The sequence below is a fragment of the Heteronotia binoei genome, chromosome 5, assembly GCF_032191835.1.
Source record: "Heteronotia binoei isolate CCM8104 ecotype False Entrance Well chromosome 5, APGP_CSIRO_Hbin_v1, whole genome shotgun sequence".
NCBI lineage: Eukaryota > Metazoa > Chordata > Lepidosauria > Squamata > Gekkonidae > Heteronotia > Heteronotia binoei.
In genome coordinates, this window is record NC_083227.1 from 85,457,973 (window position 1) to 85,483,373 (window position 25,401).

Consider the following 25,401-nt stretch of genomic DNA (forward strand, 5'->3'; position numbering starts at 1 on the left):
ATATACTTTTTTACCCAGGACTGTAAGATACCCAAATGTAAATTATAGTTTATTGACTGTGTCGAATAGAGTTATGCTTTTTATGTATAACTGATGCTGTATGTTTTAAGTTTTATGTTATAAACACTGCAAGGGTACCCATGGCTAGTCATTCACAATTTGTCTCGATCTTAGAAGTGTCAGCATACATTTAAATAGACATTCTAGTTAGAAGAGCTTCCTAAACCTAGTACTGCTGTGTTTTAAATGCCTCCCCTACTCTTGACATGCTCCTCCATTTGCAGCCCTTTGCCAGCAAAATCCTAGACTAGCTGGACCTGGGAGCCACTGGAACATAAGCAATAGTGCCATCTGATATCTGCTCTGGTGTTTGCTCCTGACCATCACCCTGCAAGTCTTAAGATATGTCATTTGTTCGTTCTTGTGGGAGCTGTGTTTAGTGTTTTCTGATTTTCAGGTTGTTGACACTTCATGACTAATAGTGCTTATGATTTATAGCCACTAGGATATGCACTCTCTGAAGACCTCTTACCTATATCCACTTTCGACTTGGGAGTTACATTAGACATCATTGTTGAGTAGGCCCCCAGGATACTTCTGTATGAGGAAAGGTTACCTTCAGAAATAGAATATTGGATAGAACAGCTCTATGTAGTACTGGGACTTTGACAATACACTAGTTTTAAACTGGACACTGCTTTGTGGCTAAAATGGCAGAAGTGTTTTTTTTAAAATGGTCCAGTTTAATTTTGAATCCATAGAAATGTGATGCCACTTTAAATATTATGATCACAATGGATTGATTGCCCAGTTAAATCATTTTAAGAACTGAATATATTGTTCTGAGTGATTAATTTGTACAATGATAGTATCATTCATTAACTTTCATAGGCATATCCAGAAAGAGAAAGAAAAGACTGGGTGAGAGAATGGCCTGGCCAAGTAGTTCTCTGTGTCTCACAAATGTTCTGGACAAGTGAAGTACATGAAGCCATAGCTAGTGGTCCACAGGTATGATGATTGTATCTGTAATATTGTTTCTGTATTGTTGATAGTATCTGTATGGTTGTTTACTTCTTATTTAATCATATTAAAATTCTTGTATGCTTTTCTTATTTTCATATTAATGTTAACTGCTTTGAACTGCTAAAGTGGGATATACATTTCTACAGTAAATTATATTAATTTCCTTCCTTTTTGTCAAAATAAAAATTAAGTGTAAGTGTAACAGTTAAACATATTTGGAGGAGCAGTTAATAATCAAGTACTGAAGGATCTAGAATCAGGTGATATTTTTAGTGAAGTGTGCAGTAGGGTGTAGGAGGAAAAATGAGTGTCCTGCTGTGGGCAAATGCTAAATGTTACAATTATATACTGAAATTTCTCACTAAAGATGGTTCTTTCTTGGTTCTAGCTGCTGTTGCTTATATCAGGTAGGCAGCATTAGTAGGCCAGTGCCAAATACCTTATAAATACTGGAAGCCTCGTAAATTCCAAGTACAGTGCTCTGTATTCTCTGTCTCTCACTCTCACACAGAGAGACACACATGCACAGGGGCGTCCTTTGGTGTTTGTAAAATTTTCAGTTTACTTTTGGTGGGGAAACTGATCCTTCTACCTCAAAGAATGGGAAACTTTGAATGCAAGAGAAATATGTGTGGTCAGGACATACTTATTGTAAAGTACGATAATACTCCATGCATTTTAAGAAGTTTGTGAAAAGATTAATGTCAATATGGACAGATCACTTTTGGAACCTATTTTCATTTTGCAGGGCTTAAAGAATTATTACAATGCCCTTCAGCTTCAGTTAAATGACATTGTAGAGCTGGTAAGAGGAAAGTTGTCTAAGCAAACAAGAACTACATTAGGTGCTTTGGTTACTATTGATGTACATGCTAGAGATGTTGTCATGGAAATGATTGAAAGTGGTATGTAAATTTAAAAAATATCATTTCTTCATGATTTTCTGTCATTATGTAAATTAGATTTATATAATTCAATGCTTTATGTGATGTTTATCTGTTTTTCTTTAAAATTGCTTCTTTTAAATCCTCTTCTTATTAAAATATTATTAGTTTAATTTATTTAAACCCACTAAGTAAGTACTTTAACAGTAACAGCAAAATGGAACAGAGCCACACTTTCAAAGCATCCTGTTTTTCCTTCATGTTAGACTGACAGGGTACTTTGAGATTGAAGCCTAAGACATTTTTTCCTATTACCAGGTGTCTTGCATGAAACAGATTTTCAGTGGCTTGCTCAGCTGCGATATTACTGGGAGTATGAGAACGCGCGGGTGCGCGTCATCAACTGCAATGTAAAATATGCCTATGAATATCTTGGCAACTCTCCTCGTCTCGTCATTACTCCTCTCACAGACCGATGTTACCGTACTTTGGTATGGATTTATATAAAATTTCTTATTAGAACATCCAAAATTCAAATAATGTAGGATCTCCTCAGGCATTTAGAATATCAACGTATAGAGCTCTTAATGTGATTTGCAAAATACTTGATCCGAAAAACTAATCTTGTTCAAATTCACTAACTTCACCAAGACTTAAGCGTGAATGACATTCACTGGCTTGGGTCTGTAGTTTTAAGGGATAGTTTTCATATGTTATTGTATAATTTTGATATGTAGTAATCTTATTGCACAATACAAATTCTTCTTAGCTACCTGGAGCATAGAAATGGAAAGGAGAGGTACGACTCATAAGTTATGTATGTATGAGTGTGAGAGAGAGAGAAGAAACAAGAAAAAAGATGAAGGATTTTGTGGAAGATGTTAACATTAAGAGAAAGTATGTTGGATCATGTGTAATTAAATAAGAGTGGACGTTTGTGCAGTAGTTTATCTGTGCCATTTACTGAATGCAGTTTTGTTTCTATCTAAACATTTTGGCTGCATTTATATTTATAAATATTTTTAAACTGCTTTTGTTCTTAGATTGGAGCATTTTATTTAAATCTTGGTGGAGCTCCAGAGGGCCCAGCAGGCACAGGTAAAACGGAGACCACCAAAGACTTGGCTAAAGCTCTTGCTGTGCAGTGTGTAGTCTTCAACTGTTCTGACGGCCTTGATTACCTAGCCATGGGGAAGGTAAAGTGGCCCAAATTATAAAATAGTGTGGTTTCCTAGTTCAAAATGTTTATACTGTTTTTCATTTCTAGTAGTATCTCCAGTTTGACCATAGATAAAGTATGCTGATACGTTTGTTAATCAAACTGTACAGTTCACTTTTCAATTGTACAGTTCACTTTTCAGTAGTCTCAATTATGTAAATTGGATTGCTTGCAGAGCACAGAGCATACATTGTAGTTTTTGAAGGAGTAATGGTGCAATCCTGAACAGTTACATCCTTTTAAGCTCGCTGAAGTCAATGGATTTAGAAAGGTGTAATTTTGTTTTAAATTGCTAATTTAATCCAGTTTCCACTGACATGTCACATCTGCTAGAAAGATGTGCTAACATCTGCTATGTTAATTTTAATATTTGACTCCAGTAAATTAAGGATGCCCTTTTATATAAATAATACCAGGCAGAGCAGGAACTTTAGGACTAGAAATGTCTATTCTGGTGGTATTTATTTTATTTAAGAATCAGATAAGAATATCAATGATCACTAGGTAGTACATAAGAGCATCCATCCTAAATCTTAAACTATAGTAGATGGTGCTGTTAAAATGTCTTGAAGTATTTCAGTCCAGCCATTGTAATGGATAAGACTGATGATATAACGTCATGTGTTATTCCTAATTATAAGGGGAGAAAAAATTCTCTTCAGGAGAAATAGGCTACAAAAAGAAAATTCAGCACTGTATTCCAAACTTCTATGAACCTCTGACACTTACACAAACCTGTGTGAGAACAGAAAGGTTACCATTCACTTCAATGTCAGACAAATCTCTTGCAGCAAATTCTCCGTTGATGAAGTGGAGTGGCCGTGGCCCTGCTATGTGCACATTAAAAATCATCTTTTAAAAACCAAAACTGTAGAGCTGAAATTCAGATGCTTAAGGCTTAACACAAGCAATAGCTACTCTCTGAGAACTGAAGAAGGCTTTGTATAGCCTCATTGCTTAGGCTATACATTGTCATTTTTTGCATTCCGCCATGGTCCCTGGTTTCATACAAGTACACTGAGTACAGAAATTATGTCAAATCACTGGCAGGTCATCTGGTATTTGCGCTTTAAAGTATAACTGCATTAGTTTAAATCCTGATCATTCCACAGGCAGGTACCTTGCAGAATATGCAGTAGGTGCTCACAGGAATCACACTAAATGTATGGGGAAAGAGTGTAAAGGTTCTTCTCCACCCCTCCCTTACGTTAATGTATAAAGCTACCAGTGCTGGATCAAGGTGTACGCCATAGTATCAGTAAATAACTGCTTGTGCATAGCCTAAGATTTGGAAGACTCATACGTGGAAACATCCCAATTTCATGCTTCCTCTAATATATGTCAGGATCCTTGTTCTGTCTCCACCCGTGTGTCTGTGTGTGTGTGTTTAGTGTTTATCTTGCTGTAGAATGTTGTGCCTATGTATTGGTCTTGTGGAGGTTATTTGGCCTCCCCACTGTGGAGTTGTCATTGAATGTGTGAGAATGTGGGGGCCTGTCCTGTACCATCTGGCAGTGAATAGCTTTTGCTTCTGAGAGATAAGGGACTGAGTTCTTTATGACCTGTGACCTGTGTTGTAAAAGTGAAACCTTTGAAGGCTGGGGGATGCTCGTGGGGAAATCCTGCACTTTTTGAAATCATATAATGGTATCAATGCCTTGGCTCTCACTTCAGGCAAAGCCTCCCATGGGATGAGTATGCTCTTGTAACAAGACTATAAAGCTTCCACATGTATTCATAGCTGAAGTCTATCCGGATGTTACTTGGCAAAACCTCACATTATAGCCACTTTATTTGCCTGAAGTACTTAAGTTGATTTTCTTGAAAACAGATTTAATTGTGCTCTATATAGAAGTTAAATATTTGTCTCCAAGGCATAAGAATACTTCCTTTGATCAGTGTTGGATATGATTACAAGCTTATCAATTTTATTTTATTTTTTAGTTTTTCAAGGGTCTTGCATCTTCTGGTGCTTGGGCCTGCTTTGATGAATTCAATCGCATTGAGCTGGAAGTGCTGTCTGTGGTAGCTCAACAGATTCTTTGCATCCAGAGAGCTATACAGCTGAAGCTGGAGATATTTAATTTTGAAGGGACAGAACTAAAACTTAATCCCAACTGTTTTGTGGCTATTACTATGAATCCAGGTTATGCAGGTCGCTCAGAACTTCCTGACAATCTGAAGGTAAAATTGCAAAATTAACATATTGACTGATAGTAATTCCATATCTCAGTAAGGCATATGTCTTAAAATCATTTCAAAATCTGTGTACCTTCATGTGGGAATCTGTTTTTAGTACATGGTAGCATTTTCCGAAGGTGTCCTATACGCCTTTCCTCCAATACCAGTCATTCCAAAGCTTCTAAGAAGGGTCCAACAACTAAGGGCACATCTATTGCTAGTGGCTGCATGGTGGCCTCCCTGTCCATGGTTCTCCACAGTTCAGCAGATGGCAGTCTCCTGTCCATTGCACTTATCAATCACTCCAGACATGCTGACACAGACATTTGGCACCCTCTCCCAGAATGGTTTCAGCTGACCATCTGGTAGTTAAACAGTCATCTTTCCTGAACCTGGGGTACTCAGTGGAGGTAGCAGACATCCTGTTAGCTTCCAGAAAAGATCCTTCCACCAGGATCTGTAATGCCTCGGGGAAGGCTCTTCACAGAGGGTGCAGAAAAAAAGTGGTCAACCCTCTGAAGTCTCTTATGCAGTCAATTTTGGAATTCTTACAAGACAGCCTCATATCCAGACTCAAATTGGCTACCTGATGAAGACAGGTGGCAGCCCTCTCATCAGTGCTCCATCTAGTTGATGGAATAGACCTTCCTAACCACCCACACATTCTAAGATTTCTTAAGCGGCCTACTCTCAGGTGGCCTCCCCAGGTGCACCAGTTTCCTATCTGGTGTCTTTACACAGTATTAACAACCCTGACGAAGCCGCCTTTTGAACCAGTGCAGGACATTTCCTTAAAATGGCTAAGATTCAAGACTAAGATTCTTTCTAGTGGCAGTGACCATGGCGAAACACATTTCAGAGCTTGGGGCTCTCTCGCTTAAAAGAGTGTTTCACAAGGACAAAGTGGTGCTTCACACTGATCCTACTTTTATGCCTAAGGTCACTTCCAGATTCCATAGATCACAGGAAATCTACCTATCTTCCTTCTGTCTAGATCCAAAACATCCCAAAGAAAAATTGTGGCACAACCTGGATGTCCATAGGTCCCTCAAGGCCTATTTAGTGAGAACTGAACAGTCTTTGAAAGACTGATTCCTTGTTCATTAACATCACCCCTCCCAACTTGGGAATGAAAATGTCAAAATCAACTACCAACTATGCGATCAAACAATGCATTACTGAGGCATATCAATCACTAAAACTGGACGTGCTATCAGGCATAACTGCACATTTAGTCAGAAGCACAGCCACCAACACAGCATTTGACAGACATGGCTTGGTGGAAGAAGTGTGCACAGCAACTACCTGGTCCTCAGTGTCTATCTTTGTATGCCATTACAAATTGAATGTTTATAACTCTGCAGATGCAGCGTTTGTCAGAAGAGTGTTGTAGCATGTGGTTCCAGAAGACAGCGAAATCCCATCCAAGATGTAGATAACTGTTCTGGGAGTACCCAAGATGTCTTCCACCTCAGACTAGGGAGGACCATTGGCATTTACAGTGAGGGGCCATTCTCCTCTGAGGACAGGAGGACATGTTGCCCTCCCACTCACATTGCTTACTGTCTTCCATTCTTTCTATCTATTCTGCCCTGTTTTAATCTGCTGTTTATTCTGTCACTTTACAGTTATACCTGTTGTTTTTTCTGCATCATTCAAGTTTAATGTTTACCTTCTTAGTTAGTGTAAGACTGTTATATGGGACTGCTTCTCGGAGTTCCCCGAACTGAAGAGATGGGTGTTCCCACAACAGGAAAAGGAAGAAAAAATTTCTGTTTCTTGTCTCCCTGGGTAGATGGTGGGAAACACCCAAGATGGGTGGGAAATACCCACTGTCCTCAGAGGAGAATTACCCATCACATTAAGTATCAATGGTCATTCTGACTAAGCAACTTGTCAAAGATAGGATGGGTCAGAGTGGGCAGAATTTACACCTGTGTTTTTAAATTATAGATAAGAAAGGCGATTGTGGGAGGAATGGTTACATTTTTTTGGTAGTTTTAGTACTGATGAGAGTTCAAAACATTGCTTGTTGTTACTGTCTGCTGTTATTGCAAAATTATAATACTTACAATGTTTTTTTATATGCATTTCAGGTCCTTTTCCGAACAGTGGCCATGATGGTTCCTAACTATGCCCTCATTGCTGAAATTTCTCTTTACTCTTATGGGTTTCTGAATGCTAAGCCATTATCAGTGAAAATAGTAATGACATACAGATTATGCTCAGAACAACTCTCATCTCAGTTCCATTATGACTATGGAATGCGTGCAGTCAAAGCTGTGCTAATAGCTGCTGGCAACCTCAAACTGAAATTCCCATTAGAGAATGAAGATATATTGGTAGGTTCCACATTGGTGACAGATTTAACAGCACTGCAAAGTGGTAGCTGAATTCGTTAACAGCAAAATAAAGCAAAAGTCCAGTGACACATTAAAAACAATATTTCAATATAAGATTTCATAAGTCACAGCTCACTTTATTTTATTTAAAATATTTACTAGTTGCCTTCTACCTTACAGGAATTCAACGTGGCTTACAGTATAACTAATAATAAAATACATACAATACATAAAATCACCAGTTAAAATCAATAATTTAATACTGCTAGTAAGCAGAAGAACTAATTGAATGCTGCCATGCACAAAAGAACTATTTCAATCAATCAATCAACCTTTAATGGCATGTAAAAACAGGTTAAAAGAACAATGGGTTGAAAAACAGAAAATAGGTTAAAATACTGGACATCAGGATTAAAGTACATTTACATAAGATCACAGTTAAATGGGACAACAAAACTGTTCCTTGTCTTGACGAATCATTTTGGCCCAGTACAGAAATAAGGCAGTGTTTACAGTTATGTCAGGAGTAACATCCTTCAAAAGAAAGAAGAACTAATTGAATGCTGCCATGCACAAAACTCTCTTCAACTCCCTCCCAAAGACTGAGATTGAGGGAGCCAAATGTGGCTCCTTGGGAGATTGTTGCATAACAAGGGGGGTGCCACTGAAAAGGCTCTCTCTCCTGTTTTCACCAGACAAGCTTTTTTGGTTTATGGCACAATCAAGAGGACCCCTTCCTGTGATCTTAGTTCATGAGCTGGAATATATGAGAGAAGATAATACTTCAGATATCCCAGTTCCAAGCCATGTAGGGCTGTAAAGAAACCCTCTGAGGAAATGTGCTTTGATTCATAACTTCCACCGAAATAAATGTTGTTAGTGTTTAAGGTGGCAGTGAACTTTTGTTTAATTTTTAAAGGCAAGCACTCTTTTTTACTAGATCTTGGCTGTTTTCCTTTTATCCATAAAAAGTTCTATGATACATGGATCTTGAGCGGTGGGTAGTTGTTAATCACTTATTGCCCAATAAACAAAAGAAGTAAAAAAAAAATTGCAACTGCTTTTTGTATCCCTGTCAGAAAGTTAAAAGGTAACTAAGTCATAGGAATTTGGCAGAAAAGGAGGATATGAAAGCAAATGGTATATAGTTATTGATGACTGTGTGAAGATTCCTGATCTCAGTTATCACCATTTTTTGTGCTCCTCCAAATGTTTTCAAGGAATTCCCCAGTACCATTGTTTAATTTTTTAATTCAGCCTGTAGATAAATAGGGAGAAATATACTTCTAATAAGAGGTAGGAACTAGGCTTTTTGGACATTACAGCAAGGAACTCATTTGCGTATTAGGCCACATCCCTGACATCACCATTGTTTTACACAGGGCTTCTTTGTAGAGAAAACCCAACAGGAACTCATTTGCATTTTAGGCCACACCCCTGACATCACCATTGTTTTACTCAGGGCTTCTTTATAGAAAAAGCCCAACAGGAACGTTTGCATATTAGGCCACAGCCCTGATGCCAAGCCAGCCAGAACTGTGTTCCTGCTCAAAAAAAGCCTGTAACAAGGTGCAATTAAACTTTGCATTCAGATGTCATGATAAACTGAAACTTGGCTGAGTAAGTTTATGTGAACTTCACATAAAAATAGAGGATGGAAAGAGGAAGGTTGTCTTCGGCAACAAGCCATGTTCTTGCCTAATTTCGAGTCACTAACAGAACATAAGAGAAGCCATGTTGGATCAGGCCAATGGCCCATCCAGTCCAACACTCTGTCACACAGTGACCAAAAAAACCAGGTGCCATCAGGAGGTCCACCAGCAGGGCCAGGACACTAGAAGCCTTTCCATTGTTGCCCCTCACCCCAAGCACCAGGAATACAGAGCATCACTTGCCCCATACAGAGAGTTCCATCTGTACCTTGTTGCTAATAACCATTGATGGACCTGCTCCATACATTTATCCAATCCCCTCTTGAAGCTGTCTATGCTTTCAGCTGCCACCACCTCCAATGGCAGTAATTCCTTTTGTTAATCACCCTTTTATCTGTTCTAACTAAAAGTACTTCCTTTTATCTGTTCTAACCTGAGTGCTCTCAATTTCATTGAGTGTCCACGAGTTCTTGTATTGTGAGAAAGGGAAAAAGTACTTCATTCTCTACCTTCTCTATCCCATGTATAATCTTGTAAACTTCTCAATCATCTTTTCTCCAAGCTAAAGAGCCCCAAGTACTTTAATCTTTCTTCATAGGGAAATTGTTCTAACCCTTTAATCAGTCTAGTTGCCCTTTTCTGCACTTTTTCCAATGCTATAATATCTTTTTTGAGGTTTGGTGACCATTGATTTATACAGGGGCATCATGATACTGGCTGATTTGTTTTCCCTTCCCTTCCTAATAATCCCCGTCATAGCATTGGCCTTTTGTATTGTAGTTGCACATTGTCTCATCATTTTCAGTGAGCCTATACTAATTTCTAAATGGAGCCTAAAGCATGACTCTTTTTTTCTTATGTCTCCTGGCTCTCCTCTACTTCATTCAAATTAATGGAAGATGAGAACCAATTGCAAAGGTAGACAAAGCTGGCCCATTTAAATTAATTATTTCCATGTTGAATTATAGGGGATTAGGAGGAAAAGTACTAGAGAAACAACAAAGAATCTTGTCGCATATTGTAGCATAAGCTACCATGGATCAAATCCATTTCATCAGATGCCTGAAGTAATTAGGTAGATGTATTAAAAGTAAATTGAAGATTTACATAAACAGAGCAGTAATTGTGAAGATAAACTGGAGAAGAAAAGGTTCTTATGGAAAGTGGTGCCATCTAGCATTTAAATAATGATTGCTGTGGCACGTGATGTTCTCCTAGTCTGTTTGGGCAAGAACTGATCAGTATGAAAGTTAACAGTCTCAGAATAGACAATATAAGCCTTGATAGGCTAGTGATCTGATTCGGTATAAGACAGCTTCATGTGTATGAATTTCAATTTTGGGGAAAAAAATACTAGCAGCATATACTGTATGTTATGCAAACTTGATTTTAGTTGCTCATTAAAGTCATAGTTGTAATATAACTGGAATTTACTTTCTGTATAATTCTGCTGTTTTGTTGTTTGGTTCAGCTTCTCAGATCTATCAAGGATGTAAATGAGCCCAAATTTTTGTCGCATGACATACCTCTCTTTATGGGCATTACAAGTGATTTATTCCCTAGTATTAAGCTCCCTGAAGCTGACTACAAGGTGAGTACATTTGAATTGTTCTACAGTTATTAATTCAGTATTTGCCAGTTTTAGTTAGAGTAGCTGATTATTTCTAATTGTGTAATGATATCATATTATTGTTTTTGTATGACAGTGAACATCATTTCAAAGTCATGCTATACATCCATCAGAATCAATCTGTTATAAAATTGTGACCCAGTTTTTATCGTTTATGCAGTCTTTTAGTATATAGATCAATTATCTGACATCTGTCTTATTAGAGCTTTTAATTATGTTATGAAGCATCACAAGTTTCATTTTCTTCAGTCTTCCACTGGCTTTAGAACATTTTACTGATCAAAAAGAATAACCAAGACCCATGGCAGCTACTTTTCCACTGTTTTAGAATAAACAGACTAGATGCCCTCCATGAGCATTTTCATTCTATTTCTTGCTGATGTCCTACTAAGTACCCTCTCTCTCTGTTTTGTGTGTGTGTAATCTGGCAATACATGTTTTGCCAGGGATGAGTATATTCCAAAATTTTCCTGTAAATGTGAAAAAGTATTTTCATATGTAACCAATGTACCCTCTAAGCTGCAAAGTCTTGTGAGCAAAAATTCTACTTTGTGAGCTACTGGCATTAAAGTTATGAGCTACTGCATAAATTAGTGTGCCCTGGGGTCATCCTTCCTGAGCTAAGACAAAAATGTGTGAGCTGGAGGCTAAAAATCTGTGAGCTAGCTCATGCTAACTCAGTTTAGAGGGAACACTGTATGTAACATGTACTGTTCTGTTATTTCACTAATTAATTTAATTCAGATTATCATCATCAAATATATTAATAATAAGGGACAATGCTGCAGTCCCCAAATGCTGCATCAGGATTCAGATGAATAAGCAAAATTGCTCCCTTTCTTCACCAACAGAATTACCATTATGTCAGCAAGATGAGCCAGTGACTGAAGTATACCATTTGTAGTTTTAGAAAAACTGATAAATGCTTAAAGTCAGCATTTTAATGAAACATAATTTGTGTGTGTATATATGAGAGAGGCAGACAGAAAATAAGATCTTACTAGCTTAATAGTTAAAGAATAATATCATTGTAAAATATTTATTAATCATATTTTTACTTTTATATTTCAGGATTTTCTAGAATGTGCAAATGAATGCTGTAAAACCCATAATGTCCAACCTGTTAAAGTGTTTTTAGAAAAGATGATACAGACCTATGAAATGATGATAGTCAGGCACGGGTAAGGAAGTATATTTGTAAGAAATGTTATAGATGTGGGTTTAAATGTAGCCCAGGAATAAATGCATACTTAAAAGTCTCATTCTGGACAATGAGGCTTAAATGTGTAATTGCATGCTGGATTAAAGCCAGGATGAATTCACAGGGATTTCTCTGTTTGGGGCAAGAAACTGTGGTTTGTGATAGAATACGTTTTGCATGTAGAAGGTCCTAGGTTCAGTCTCTGACATCTCCAGTTAAGGGATCTCAAAGGGTGTGGGTGTGTGCTTTTCTTGCCTGGGATCCTGGAGATCTGAAACTGAGCTAGATGGGCTAGTGCATTATGTGTGATACATGATATGATCATTTTATTTTTATAAGTAAGAAATGCTTCATACATACAACATGTGTATGCCTCTTTAAAATGGTAGCAGGTAAAAATAATACAATAAAAATTACTTATATTCTTGCCATCTCAGTCCTCCAGAATTTCTTCAGGGAACTGAACATTTTAGCTTTTATGGTAATAAATGGTTAAGCATGTGTTCACGTTTTGTTATGTGAATAGACAGTTCAATTAACATTTCTGCTGAAAGGAAAATACTCAACATTTGTTTTTAATTTTTCAGTTTTATGCTTGTAGGAGAACCTTTTGCTGGAAAGACCAAAGTTTTGCATGTATTAGCAGATACACTTATACTCATGAATCAACGTGGGTATGGGGAAGAAGAAAAAGTCATATATAGAACTGTGAATCCGAAAGCTATTACTATGGGTCAACTTTTTGGGCGATTTGATCCAGTATCTCATGAGGTGATGTATTTAAGACATGATTATTTGCACACATAAAAATCCTTACAGTGATAAAACCATATGAACCCTTAAATAGATATATGCATCTCTAAAAAACTGAATGCATTTGAGAGAAGGATTAGGCTTATTAAGCATTAGATATTGTATTCATTAATTAAGAACTAACATAAGTAAGCCATTATTATTATATTAATTAATAATTAAAATACTTTTAGATTGCTTTTCCTAGTGAACATGCTGAGTATCAAAGCAATTTACAACATGTTACTAACCATAACACTATTGAATTTTAAAAATATATGATACATCTATATGCCAGTTAAATGGCTTATCAACCATACTTATCTCTCACCAGAACAGTCTAATACCAGCATAACACAAAAGTCAACAAAAAGAGGCCTTGGCCAAAAGCTCTTTAAAAATATTACAATTTACTGCCACTTCGCAAAGCATCTATCTTGTCCATCATCCTGTTTTCTACAAAGACAACCAACCAGAGGTTTGGTTAAAGGAGAAGTTAAACACAAGTTGAGTTGGGGTTTATTCGGGGCAGACATGTGAACTGGCATTAAGACAAACAGTCCACCTCCCACAGCCCTCTTCAGCTCACAAAAGCAAGCTGGGTGAAAGGGAGGCAATTACAAAGCTTCTTTTGCAGCTGCTCATGAGCCTGTTTTGAAGGTGAGCGTGCTCACTCATTAAATGCAAGTTGGGTTGGGATTCTCCTCAGTACAGCTTCAGTTCAGTATGGTACAGTACAGTTTCATCTAATTAGACCCCAGGAAGAGAAAGGAAACTGTAGTCCTCCCTCGCTGTTGCCTTCCAACGGTTGGTCTGCATTGGCTTGTTACCACTTAACCTTGTGTTTTCACTTGATCTTAATGGCTAACAGCCATTCATAGATAACCTATGTTTGTTTGGAAGACGGTATGCCATGTACAATGTCAGTGTGACCAGACAATGTATGAAATTCCTTGAATGAATTTATATTCTCCAGGCTACCTTGGATTCTGTGTATATTGAGACAAAAAGGGAAGGCGGGGAGAAAAGAAAAGGGGGGAGAAAAAACTTCAATCTGGGAAGACCACGTAATCAAGAAGACTGAGGCAAGGCTTATTAACAAAACAAATAAGAGGTTTACATATGTAAAAAAAATCATAACTTTAATTCACATTTCATTAAAACCAGACACATTATAGCCTAACACCTTCCTCAGTGATACAGATAAATAAAATAAACAGCATAAAGTATAGTCAATCACATAAAATAAATCGGTTCTGACCTGAGCCTAAAGAACACTTCACAAGAAGTAAGGGCAATATGTTAATTAAATAAGTTCCTCTTCATTTTTGTGATGCATCAGGACCATCAAAAATCATTTTTGAACTTAAGGTACTCCTGGTACTAAATGTCAGAGTACTCAGTGTCGAGTAACTCATAACATTATGGAAGAGATTTTGAGTCCAGTGACACCTTTAAGATCAACAAACATTTAATCAGAAGTGTGCATGTACATGAAAGCTAAACTTCTGTTGGTCTTAAAGGTGCCACTTAACCCAAAATCTGTCCTTCTGCTCCAGACCAACATGGCTGCCTACCTGGATCTATCATAATATTATGGTATGTATTTATGGTATGTATGTGTCAACATGCAGATAGCAAATGTCTAGAATTAAAAAAAAAAATGTCTAGATGTTTTTCTTGTTTTAGGTAATTATTTTTATAAACCTTTTACCTGTTCCATTTACTGTTCCCAACTATAGAGATCAGTTCCCATTAAGGTTCCAGTTACTGGAACAGTTGACCACTTCAAATGAACTTCAGAAAATGATCTAATTGGATGTTTGCTGAAAATGTTAAATTTTTTTTTGTTTTATTTTAGTGGACAGATGGCATTGTTGCCAACACTTTTCGAGAATTTGCTTTAGCTGACACACCTGACCGTAAGTGGGTTGTTTTTGATGGTCCTATTGATACCCTGTGGATAGAAAGCATGAACACGGTGTTGGATGACAACAAAAAGGTAATGCTGTGTGAATCACTGCCCTTTGGCCAAGGTCTGGGACATGCAAATAGTGAAATCTGTCTAACAGTGTCAGCTGCAGCTATCATTTAAGGTTTTAAAACCTGGAAAAAAATACCATGTTTTCAGAAAAAAATAAATGATTAAAAAGGAAGGGGGTAAAATTTGTCATGGCATCATCTGGCCATGGAGCAGAAGTCACTGGGAGTGGAGGGTGGGGAGGTATTTGTCAATTTCCTGCATTTTGCAGGGGGTTGGATTAGATAACCCTGGAGGTCCCTTCTAACTCTCTGATTCTATGATTTTCACAATCACAGATGTTAAAAAAAATTTTTAGCAGGAACTTGGCCAGGTTTCTGTGGCACCTGCAGTGTACATCATGACGCTTTCTGAGAGATATGGTGTGGGAGTTTGGAGGCAGCTCAGAGCTAATAATGGGACTTGCAACAGAGAGTGGCAGGGAAATGAGTGGAAGAGGCAATGGCAAGCAGGATAAGGGAAGGTGATGATGGTGATTGGGAGAAGGGAAGAATAGTAGGAATAACAAATGAGTTGTCACAGATTTCCTCTTGTAGATGGCTAAGAGCAGTAACAAATTTGTTCAAGGAATTTAACCTGATGTTAAAAATAAAAAATACTGGAACTCCTATACCTTCATTGATCCTAGGTTCAAGATGATGAAGAGTTAAGGTAATCAGGAGACCCACATTCATGATTGACAGAAACTGGGAATTAGCAACAGACAATTCGGAACCTGCAAGGACTTGCAGGAGGCATCTTATTTTCCCCTTCCCCGCTATTTCCTATTTCCTGAAATCCCCCATAGCCCATTTCTCTCTTTCTATACTTGCCAACCTACAGGCAATAGATATCCCAACTACAGAGATCAGTTCCCATTAAGGTTGCCAGCTCCATGTTGGGAAATCCCTGGAGATCTGAGGATGGAGTTTGGGGAGGGCAAAGTTTGGAAAGCAAAGCAATCTCAGCTGGGTATTATGCCATAGACTGCACTCTTCAAAGGAGAACATTTTCTCCAGGAGAATTGATCTCTGTCATCTGGAAATCAGTTATAATTCTGGGTGATCTCCAGCCCCCACCTGGAGGCTGACAACCATAGGGGGCTCCTGGAGGAAATGGCTGCTTTGGAGAGTAGAGACTATGGCACTTTACCCTTTTGAGGTCCCTTCCCTCCTCAAACCCACCTTTCCCAGGCTCCACCCCCAAATATTCAGGAATTTCCTAAACTGGAGTTAGCAACCCTATCTCCTTCCCATCCAACAGCCAACCTAGCTATGTAGATTAAGCTGAAAGTATGTGACCGGTTCAAAATCACTCAGTAAGCTTCCACAGCAAGATGGGGATCTGAACCTGGACCTCCCAGACCCTACTCTGAAGCTGTAACTAAGGGACGTCAAACTCATTTGTTATGAGGGCCGGATCTGACATAAATGAGACCTTGTTTGGCTGGGCCATGTTGGGCTGGGCCATGTGTGTACCCATTTAAGATTAGGTAGCAGAGATATAAACTTTATAAAGGACACAGACAAACACAATTAAAGACTTTTATAAAAAAAACCCCTTAAAATAAAACATGCTTAAAACATTAGCACTCGTTGGTCTTAAAGGTTCTTTTTTTGTTTTCTCCTGTGGGATCCAGGGAACTAGGCAAAGAAAGCTCTGGCTCTTTCTCTCCCTCCCCAGGGGACCGGCCTGAAAAGGGCTCCAGCCGTTCTAGTCACCAGATTTAAGTATCCAAAGATTTGGCAACTTGGCTATTAGAATATGAGATTATGTGTTATACGATAACTATCCTATGCATGCTTGTAAAAAGCCTCCAGTACTAGCCACTGGGAGCCAGGAACTAGTACTGTAGGTCCAATATTCAGTTCTTATACTTTTGTTTATCAAATAAATTTAAAATAGAGCAGAGCTAGTACAACAAATTTGTGTTATGTTTTATGTATGATAAACATTTTCTTTAAGCTTTGTTTGATGAGTGGAGAAATCATTCAGATGTCAGCGCAGATGAGTCTCATCTTTGAAGCAATGGATCTGTCACAGGCTTCGGTAGGTTAAAACTTAATTTAAATAGCTGACTGAAGTAGGAAATATTATGAGATTTTAAAAATACCTTTCTTATTCTGCTATAGCCAGCTACTGTCAGTCGTTGTGGCATGATATACTTGGAACCTTTACAGCTTGGTTGGATGCCACTTGTAACATCTTGGTTGAACACACTGCCTGAACCCCTGAACCAAAAGGAGTACCAAGAACTTCTGCAAGCACTTTTTACCTGGCTAGTACCACCTGCATTAAGACTTCGCCAAAAAAGTTGCAAGGTAGTTTGGGCTGCATTCTCTACAAAACAGTGACTTCAGGTTTCTGTTGCAATGTCTGTGTATAAATTACTGATGTATTCCACACAGTGGGGTATTCCACACAGGGACAAGCACGTGTTGGAATTGCCAGTACGGTTCAGTGACAATTGAGGTGCCACACAGCAAGTTTCCCCAAGGTTCCTCTGCCCCCAGCAGCTGTACACCACCAAGGCTTTTGTATTGTTTTAAACTGACAACTGAATATTGTTATAACGTCTGTTTATCAGGTTCTGAATTCCTAACTTTAATTTTTTTAAATAGTTAATTTTCTAGCCCTTTTCAATGCCTAGGTATGCCCTTTTGCTTATATCTCCACAATAGGAAGGGCATGAACTGGCTCACAAACCCAAGTTTGGCACAAAGCAGGTCGGTTTGTGAAGTGGAAGTTTGGGGTTTGTGAAAACACCAAAGCACGAACCTCAATCTGCAATGAAAGGTACAAGCAGGGATGTAGCCAGAAAACTTTGACTGGTGGGGCACTGGGAAATCCTGTGGGGCAGGGCTGAGAGAAAGAGAGAGAGAGAGAAATAAGAGAGTAGAAAGCTGCTGTCAGAACAGTTCCTCCATCCGTAGCCAGCAGAACGGAAAGAGGACTCAGCTTCAAGGGGGCAGAGGGCTGTGGTCTGCTCCTCCTCCCTTGCCACCCTCATGACTCTACTAGTTTCCTCCTCTACTTGAGTCAGATGGGATCTCTGACTCTCTATTGCATTTTGCAATTTAATTTAATTTTTTGAAAATGTACTTGATTTTGCATTTTTAAAAACCAATTTATTTTTTAGCCTGGAAAAAAAGAAAATGAGACAGAAGCTTCCCTGACTGTGCCTGGGGTCATTTTGGAAATCTCATGAGCATCTCACTTTTGTTGTTGTTTTCCTGCGTGGACAGTACTCATCAATGGGGGGGGGGCATTGCCCCCCTCTCCAGTGGCTACAGGCTTAGACACAAGAGACTTACTTTTAAAAATGAAAGCTGGGAATTCAGAGAACCTGTTACAGACGTTGTTTTACCGTTACTTTGACATAATAACATTATTCAGTTACTGATCTTAAACAACAGAAAAATTAACAGGGGGAAGAAATGGCCGCTGCAGGAATAGAGCCAAGAAATCTGAATTTTCCAGCCCACGCAGCAGCCATTCATATTTTTTTGCTAGTCTTTTCCAAAATTTCAGATAAAGAAGGTTTGGGAAAGTTTGGAGAAAAGTCAGGGAAACCCTAGGAGTAAGGTTACTAGGTTCCCTCTTCATTATGGTGGGGGGATTTGGGGAGTATTTTAGGGGTAGGTGGGAAGTCACATGTGATGTCCCCAACATGATGACATCAGCTGGAAGTGATGTAATTGCGTTGGTGACATCCCTGTTTGGGGTGGGGGTTTTATGCTGCTGGGCCTGGGGGCTGGCAACCCTACCTAGGAGGTACACAGATGTACCACAATGCTATGGGGAAGCAAGGAGGGGAAAACCCAAATTTCAGAAGCATTGATCCAAGGCAAATAACCTGTGTGAAAATGGCCAATATCAGTAAACAATGGTGCCAACATTTTAATTAACAATCCATAGCTCAAAACCAAATTAGAACCTACCCCTTAAAGCCGATATGGAACTAATGGGCTATATTTACTAACATATTTTTGAATATATTATGATACCACCAGGTCTTTACAGTAATGGCTGGCATGTGGGAGTAGGTGAGATCGGCGGTGGCCTAGGGCATCACCTGGCCGACAAGGTGTCACTAGGCACCCACTCTCAATCTGAGAGCAGCTGGATGGCGCATCGGAAGTGCTCTTCTTCAAGCCTGGCTTCCCTTGCAAGGGAAGCCGAGCTCAGAGGAGAAGAACACTCCCACCCCTGCTTGGCTGCTCATGCTTTCAAAGCGAGAGCAACCAGGTGGGCACCTTCTCCTCCAAGCTCAGGCAAAGAGTGAGCCTGGCCCCTCCCAGCTGCTCTCATCCGAGCCAAGCTTTCCTTGCAAGGGAAACTGAGCTTGGAGGAGAACACCTGCAAGTGCACTCCTGGAGGCGCTCCGAGACTGCCCTAAGAAGGGCAGTCTCAGATTGCTTCTGAGAGCGCAGGCACAGCTCACCTGGAGCCCGCCCTTCCTTCCTGTCCTGAACCACCATGCCTTCTCTCCCTGCGGGTGGGGGTGCAACGGCGGGGCAGGTGTGGGTGGGTGGGCGGGCGGGCGTGGGGGCAGGTGCCAGCCTGGGGCACCTGAGGCCCTAGCACCAGGCCTGTTTAAAGTATAGCTTAAGAAATCAGCACATATTCTAAAGACAAAACTTTATTTGTTGAGGTAGTACATAAGTCATTACAAAGGAAACCATCTTCACTTGGTCAGAAAACAAGGCAAATAACATTCTGCATTATAGAATGTTTGGAACACTGGCAGCTAGATTATATAATAGTTATGAATTGTAGTTTACTGTTTTTTACATGTAGAAATGTATAAAAATATGTATGAAATATGTACCTCTGTTATCTATCATTCACACATTCTATTTTTTATTCTTCCCCTCTGACAGGAACTGGTCCCCACCAGCAATAGCAATAACGTGGTATCTCTTACTCGGCTTTTTGAAATGCTAATTTGTGATGTTGTGGAAAAGGATCCTAACAATAAAAGCATCCGCAGATGGATTATGGTTTGTCTGATGTTACCTATATCTTTTAACAGTTTTGCTTCTCTTGGAAAATTCCATTGTTTCATGCTGGCATATTTACAATGAATATTCCAAAATAGGTAGCTAGATTAATTTATAACAGCTATAAGCACATTTTTCAAAGTATTTAAAATTAAAATTTAGCATGAGTATATAATTAGAATAATTGAGTGTTGGATAGCAAAAATATATAGTATAATTAAATAATGGCTGTTACCCTCTCTTTCTCTCTCTCTCTTTAATGTAAGGCTTGTTTTGCTTTCTCTATGGTTTGGTCCATTGGTGGAACTTGTGATAGTGATAGCCGGAATCTGTTTGATATATTTGTGAGAGATATTCTAGCAGGAAAACTGGAAGACCATCCAATTCCAGCAGCTGTGGGTAAATGGGAAATTCTGTTTGAAGACAGAGGGGTTGTGTATGATTATATGTTTGAGGTATGTAACCAATTATAGAATTAATAGATATTTGAATAATGAAATTGTAAAAAGGTGGGATACACAAGGGAAAAAGGGGAAGGGAAAAGTATAAATTCATAAGTAATTTTCAGATATTGTGAATAGTTACATATGTATTGGAAATCTTTTTGATACCTCTATTATTCCTCAATAAAAAGAATTACATATTCAAATAAATGTGCCAGTACAAAGAAAATCTCTGCTAAAATATTAAGTTGTGATGAACAATTTTGAATGTCTTTTGTTAGCATTGTATCTTTCATGAAACTTTTCCTGTATTTCTTCTTAGCTGAAAGGCAAAGGTCGCTGGGTACATTGGAATGAGTTAATTAAGAATATCAGTTACAGTGATAAAAATGCTAAGATTCAAGACATTATAGTCCCAACAATGGACACAGTCCGATACACCTATTTAATGGATATGTGCATTAAACATGGAAAGTAAGATAAATTGCTTCCTGTAAAAGTGAGATTAGCTTCATTCTTGATAGGAAGGCTTGTTCAATACCTGAAGAAATTAGAGTTTTTCAGTTGCATTAATACGTTGGTGCATGCCATTGCTGTACTGTTATTAAAATCATAAGAAATAGACTTTGATATGTACTCTTTCTATATTAAAGAAGGTTTAATTTTGTGCCCCTTCTTTTTGTGCTCCTTTGTTGGTCTTAAAGGTGCCATGAGACTTCTTTTTCTTGCATGCTCTATCTTTTTCCTTCCACCTCCCTCCCTCTCTCTCCAAATGAGTGAAGACAGGTTTGGCAATACAGCAGCAGCCCCAGTGTAGAAAGCAGGAGAGAGGGCAGGGAGATTTTTTCTGGTGTGCAGACATGTGCTCTCTTTTTCCTTCCTCCCCAAAAGAGGGAAGAAAGGCTTGGAAGAGAGCAGCCCCAGTGAAAGAAGCAGGAAAGAGCTTTTATCTGGTGCATGTGCATGTGCGTGTGCTCTCTTTTTCCTTCCCCCTCGGAGAGGCTTGGAGATGCATTAGCAACCAGGAGAAGGAAGCAGGAGACAGCCAGTTGCTTATGGGCCCAGGGTTGCCAGGTCCAACTCAGAATACCTGGAGACTTTCCCATTCCATAAAATAAAGAAAAATACAGCAGTGCCATTCCCCTGAATACAATCTTCTTTTCCTGATGCCCCAGCAATTGCACTTCTGCTAAATGAACGTGAACACACATGCGCACACACACGAAGGAGCCAAAATAAACAGTTTGCAAGCCAACACTTTTGTGGGAAATTGTACTGAGAAGAAGAATGTATAAGGGAGGGATCTTGCATTCCTGATGACTGCTTCTCAGTGTTCCTTTTGTAGAACAAGGCCAGCAGGAACTCATTTGCATATTAGGCAACACCCCCTGACATCAAGCCAGACGGAACTGCATTCCTGTGCATTCCTGCTTAAAAAAAGCCCTGCTGCTTCTAATTTCTTAATCATGGTTTAGGAGATAAGAAGCACCAGACTCAGGGCTATAATTTACCTCCTATATAGATGTTGTTCAGAGTATCCAGAAGTATTGAAACTTATGCACAACTCAAGTTTTATGTGTTACCAGCATGTTGCTGCTCATATCACATATAATCAAGTTTGGCTTAATATTTTGGACTTATACATCCCTTTTCATGTATATTTCTTTTTACACGAATAGGCAACTTTAAAAAAGAGAACAGGGTTAGAGTCTAATGGCACCTTTAAGACCAACAGAGTTTTATTCAAGGTGTGAGCTTTCGTGTGCAAGCACACTTCATCTTTGTCTAATGAAGTGTGCTTGTACACAAAAGTTCACACCTTGAATAAAACTTTGTTGGTCTTAAGGGAGCCACTGGCCTGTAATTTTGTTCTGATTACTTCAGACCAACATGGCTGCCAACCTTAATCTATCTTAAAAAATGAGAGACATACTTACACATAATTGCAATAAAATGCTACAATTATCCATTTATTTATTTGTAATGTCAGGCTACCTCAATAATGAGATATTAATACAAACATTAATTTCTTTCAAAGACCATTGCTTTTTGTGGGACCAACAGGAACTGGGAAATCTGTGTATGTGAAGGACAAGCTAATGAACCATTTAGAGAAGGAATGCTACTTCCCATTCTTTGTTAATTTTTCAGCTCGCACCAGTGCTAATCAGACCCAGGTTGGTAAGAACTATCATTGGAATCACTTTGCATATTGTATTAACTGCAGTGGCAGCAGCTCGTATAGGTGGGGGAGGGTGAAGTAGGAGCCTTTTTTCATTCTTGCCACCATCACTTAGATTCAGAGCCCTCTGACCTACTTTTGTTCTTATTGCTGCTGCTTAGGTCCATGGTAGGCGCTAGAAGTGCTGACTCTGGAGGAGGCTTCCCCCGTTCCTGTCATTATTCAAAGTCTGCATGTCATGAACCTCTCTGGGACAGCATGCAAGGCAACATTCTTGGGGTTTGGGATGTCCAGTCAGAATTTCTGAAAGTACTTGGAAGCATCTGGGACTGACATTTTAAGGCTTCCAAGACTTTTTATTCCCTTGAAAAAAATTTCCTGGGCTTCAGGAGGGATAGGGGAGAGAGGCAGATCTCCTAGGCAATGGGATCAGATGTTAGGGAGAGCACTAGAACTGTCTGCCCTACTGTGATGAGTCTCTCACAGCTCCCCATGGCTGTCTGGGCATGGACAAAGAGGATAAAAAGTAGGCCTGCCCTGCAATTTGACGCCATTTCAGCGCTAGCTTTTTTGAAGTTGTGATTATGCTTGCTGTGCTGCTGCTCTGGTCTGTGCTTTGGATTCTGCTGCATGCCTGGGAAGAGTGTCTTTTTGTTATGTATCTGGACATCTTCAGGACCAATTTCCCCCCAGTGGACTTTGTTTTAAAATATTATTTGAAGGCTGCACAGCAGGCAACTCTGAGACAGAGTGCTGTCCTGTGCACCCTAACTACTGAGTAGTAAGGATGGTCTGGTTGAAGTTTTTATAGGGTAGGGGGCCAAGACTGGATGTTGGGAAGGGGGCTTGGCTGATCAAGGAAGGGAGGTAATTGGCCAAACCTGTAGTAGGCACCCTGAGCTCCTCTGTGCCTAACTGGTGTGGCTGTAGTGGGGGAAACGACAGCTTAATTTTTAATTTCATTTGGTACCTATGGACCATGCCATGTTTTTTGTTACCATAACTTCCTGCCTCTGTCAGGGGGCATTTCAGGTTGAAAGAGTTCAGGAAGTCAACTGATTCTGGCCACATTCCCCAAACCACCCACAACCATGCTGGCATGGGGGGCCTGCACCTTGATTGTGCTAACAGGCAGCTGCTGTTGGCCTCCATTGGCACCCAAGAGCAATGGAGTAGCACTGGGAGCCTGTACCATTGTAACTGGCCCTTATGCTGGTGTATCTTGGACTTGCACAAATGCAAAGTTCAGTTGGCTCCATGAGCACTTTTGCCCCCCTACCTTTGCCCCCTACTGTTAATGTCATGAAAGATTGCCTTAAAATGGCACTTTTATTACAAAACATGTAATATTTGTTTTGTATGTTTTATATGTTGCATGGCCTAGTTTTAATCAATGAGAAAAAATGCTCTTCTTTTGTGTTTTAGAACATCATTATGGCCAGGCTGGATAAAAGACGCAAAGGAATATTTGGCCCTCCAATGGGTAAAAAGTGTATCATCTTTGTAGACGATATGAATATGCCTGCATTGGAACAATATGGAGCTCAGCCTCCTATTGAACTTCTACGGCAGTTTTTTGACCATAGGGTTTGGTAAATATTTATGTTTAAATTTTTTTTGGGGGGGGGTTGTATTAAAAAGCCCACCAAAACTCATTTGCATATTAGGCCACACCCCCTGGCATTTAACCAGCCAGAATTGCATTCCTGCTCAAAAAAAGCCTTGGTTAAATTCAAGCTGTCAAAAGCTATCAGAAATATTTAGTTTTGAAACTAAAGCTCTTTTCAGTGTACATTATCAAAAGTAAAGCTTTGGTTTTTCATTTCTTTATGTTTCGAACTGAGTTTGTAAATACTGGATAAAATAATTCCAGTCTGATGGTTTTCATAATATCAATCTCTCACTCTTACCTAAAATAAATCATATTAATTTTTAAGTAATCCTTGCAGATCATATAGTAAAATGATTAATGAAATAAAACATAGGTAGTTAGGCCTTCAGTTTATATGGAATCCCAGTGAGTTCATGTGTCTGTTCTCCTATTTATCTCAGCAGGATCAGAATCTATGATATTCCTAAGTGCAGAAGTACTAAAGTGCATGTCTGCCTTGTTATGTTTATAATTGTCTGATTAGCATGTTTATATTTGTTTTGAAGGTATGATCTAAAAGACACAAATAAAATCGTACTAGTTGATGTACAACTGATAGCTGCCATGGGCCCACCGGGTGGTGGAAGAAATCCAGTCACACCTCGTTTCCTAAGACATTTCAACATTTGCACCATTAATTCGTTTAGTGATGAAACAATGGTCCGAATTTTCTCTACAGTTGTTTCTTTTTATCTCAGAGTCAATGAATTTGCACCTGAATATTTCACAGTTGGAAATCAAATCGTCAGTGGTACTATGGAGGTAAGATGCAAATATCTAAATGGCAGTTCTGCTTATGTTTTTATTACATTTTTATTCCACCTGTCTTCCATCATGGATATATATATAAATAGAACTCTCATCTAGTTATTAATTAAATATTTGTTCTGCTTCAGCAAGGTGGTTGCTGACTTCTTGAATGTATCCTAGGAACTATATATAATTAGTTTAACTTGTAAATCTGGGAAAGTAGGGCAATGTTATAATGGTTCAGATAAGTTCTCTTTGCTTCTTGTAGACCTGCGGCTGACTTTTCTATGAGGGCTCCAAAGATCAAACATCATGCTCACAAACACGTTTCAAAACAGGATTATTTGGAGGGACTCATAGGATACATGGCCTCACGTTAACTAGGTTTCTGCTGTTCTAAGAAAAAACCCCTATCATCCAGTGAC

At 39.0% G+C, this 25,401-nt stretch overlaps 1 protein-coding gene across 1 annotated transcript in view; it reads left to right on the top strand.

Moving 5' to 3' along the window:
- Positions 1–25,401, top strand: part of DNAH12 (dynein axonemal heavy chain 12) — a 194,923-nt gene that overhangs the window by 42,110 nt on the left and 127,412 nt on the right. The window contains exons 22-39 of the mRNA XM_060239731.1: positions 892–1,011; positions 1,775–1,931; positions 2,229–2,401; positions 2,954–3,106; positions 5,074–5,313; positions 7,407–7,652; positions 10,776–10,895; positions 12,006–12,115; positions 12,723–12,906; positions 14,789–14,929; positions 16,913–16,996; positions 17,080–17,268; positions 19,831–19,950; positions 20,217–20,405; positions 20,716–20,867; positions 22,432–22,570; positions 24,001–24,167; positions 24,733–24,988. Coding sequence (XP_060095714.1) covers positions 892–1,011; positions 1,775–1,931; positions 2,229–2,401; positions 2,954–3,106; positions 5,074–5,313; positions 7,407–7,652; positions 10,776–10,895; positions 12,006–12,115; positions 12,723–12,906; positions 14,789–14,929; positions 16,913–16,996; positions 17,080–17,268; positions 19,831–19,950; positions 20,217–20,405; positions 20,716–20,867; positions 22,432–22,570; positions 24,001–24,167; positions 24,733–24,988 — 2,940 coding nt within the window. The remainder of the gene's footprint in view (positions 1–891; positions 1,012–1,774; positions 1,932–2,228; positions 2,402–2,953; positions 3,107–5,073; positions 5,314–7,406; positions 7,653–10,775; positions 10,896–12,005; positions 12,116–12,722; positions 12,907–14,788; positions 14,930–16,912; positions 16,997–17,079; positions 17,269–19,830; positions 19,951–20,216; positions 20,406–20,715; positions 20,868–22,431; positions 22,571–24,000; positions 24,168–24,732; positions 24,989–25,401) is intronic.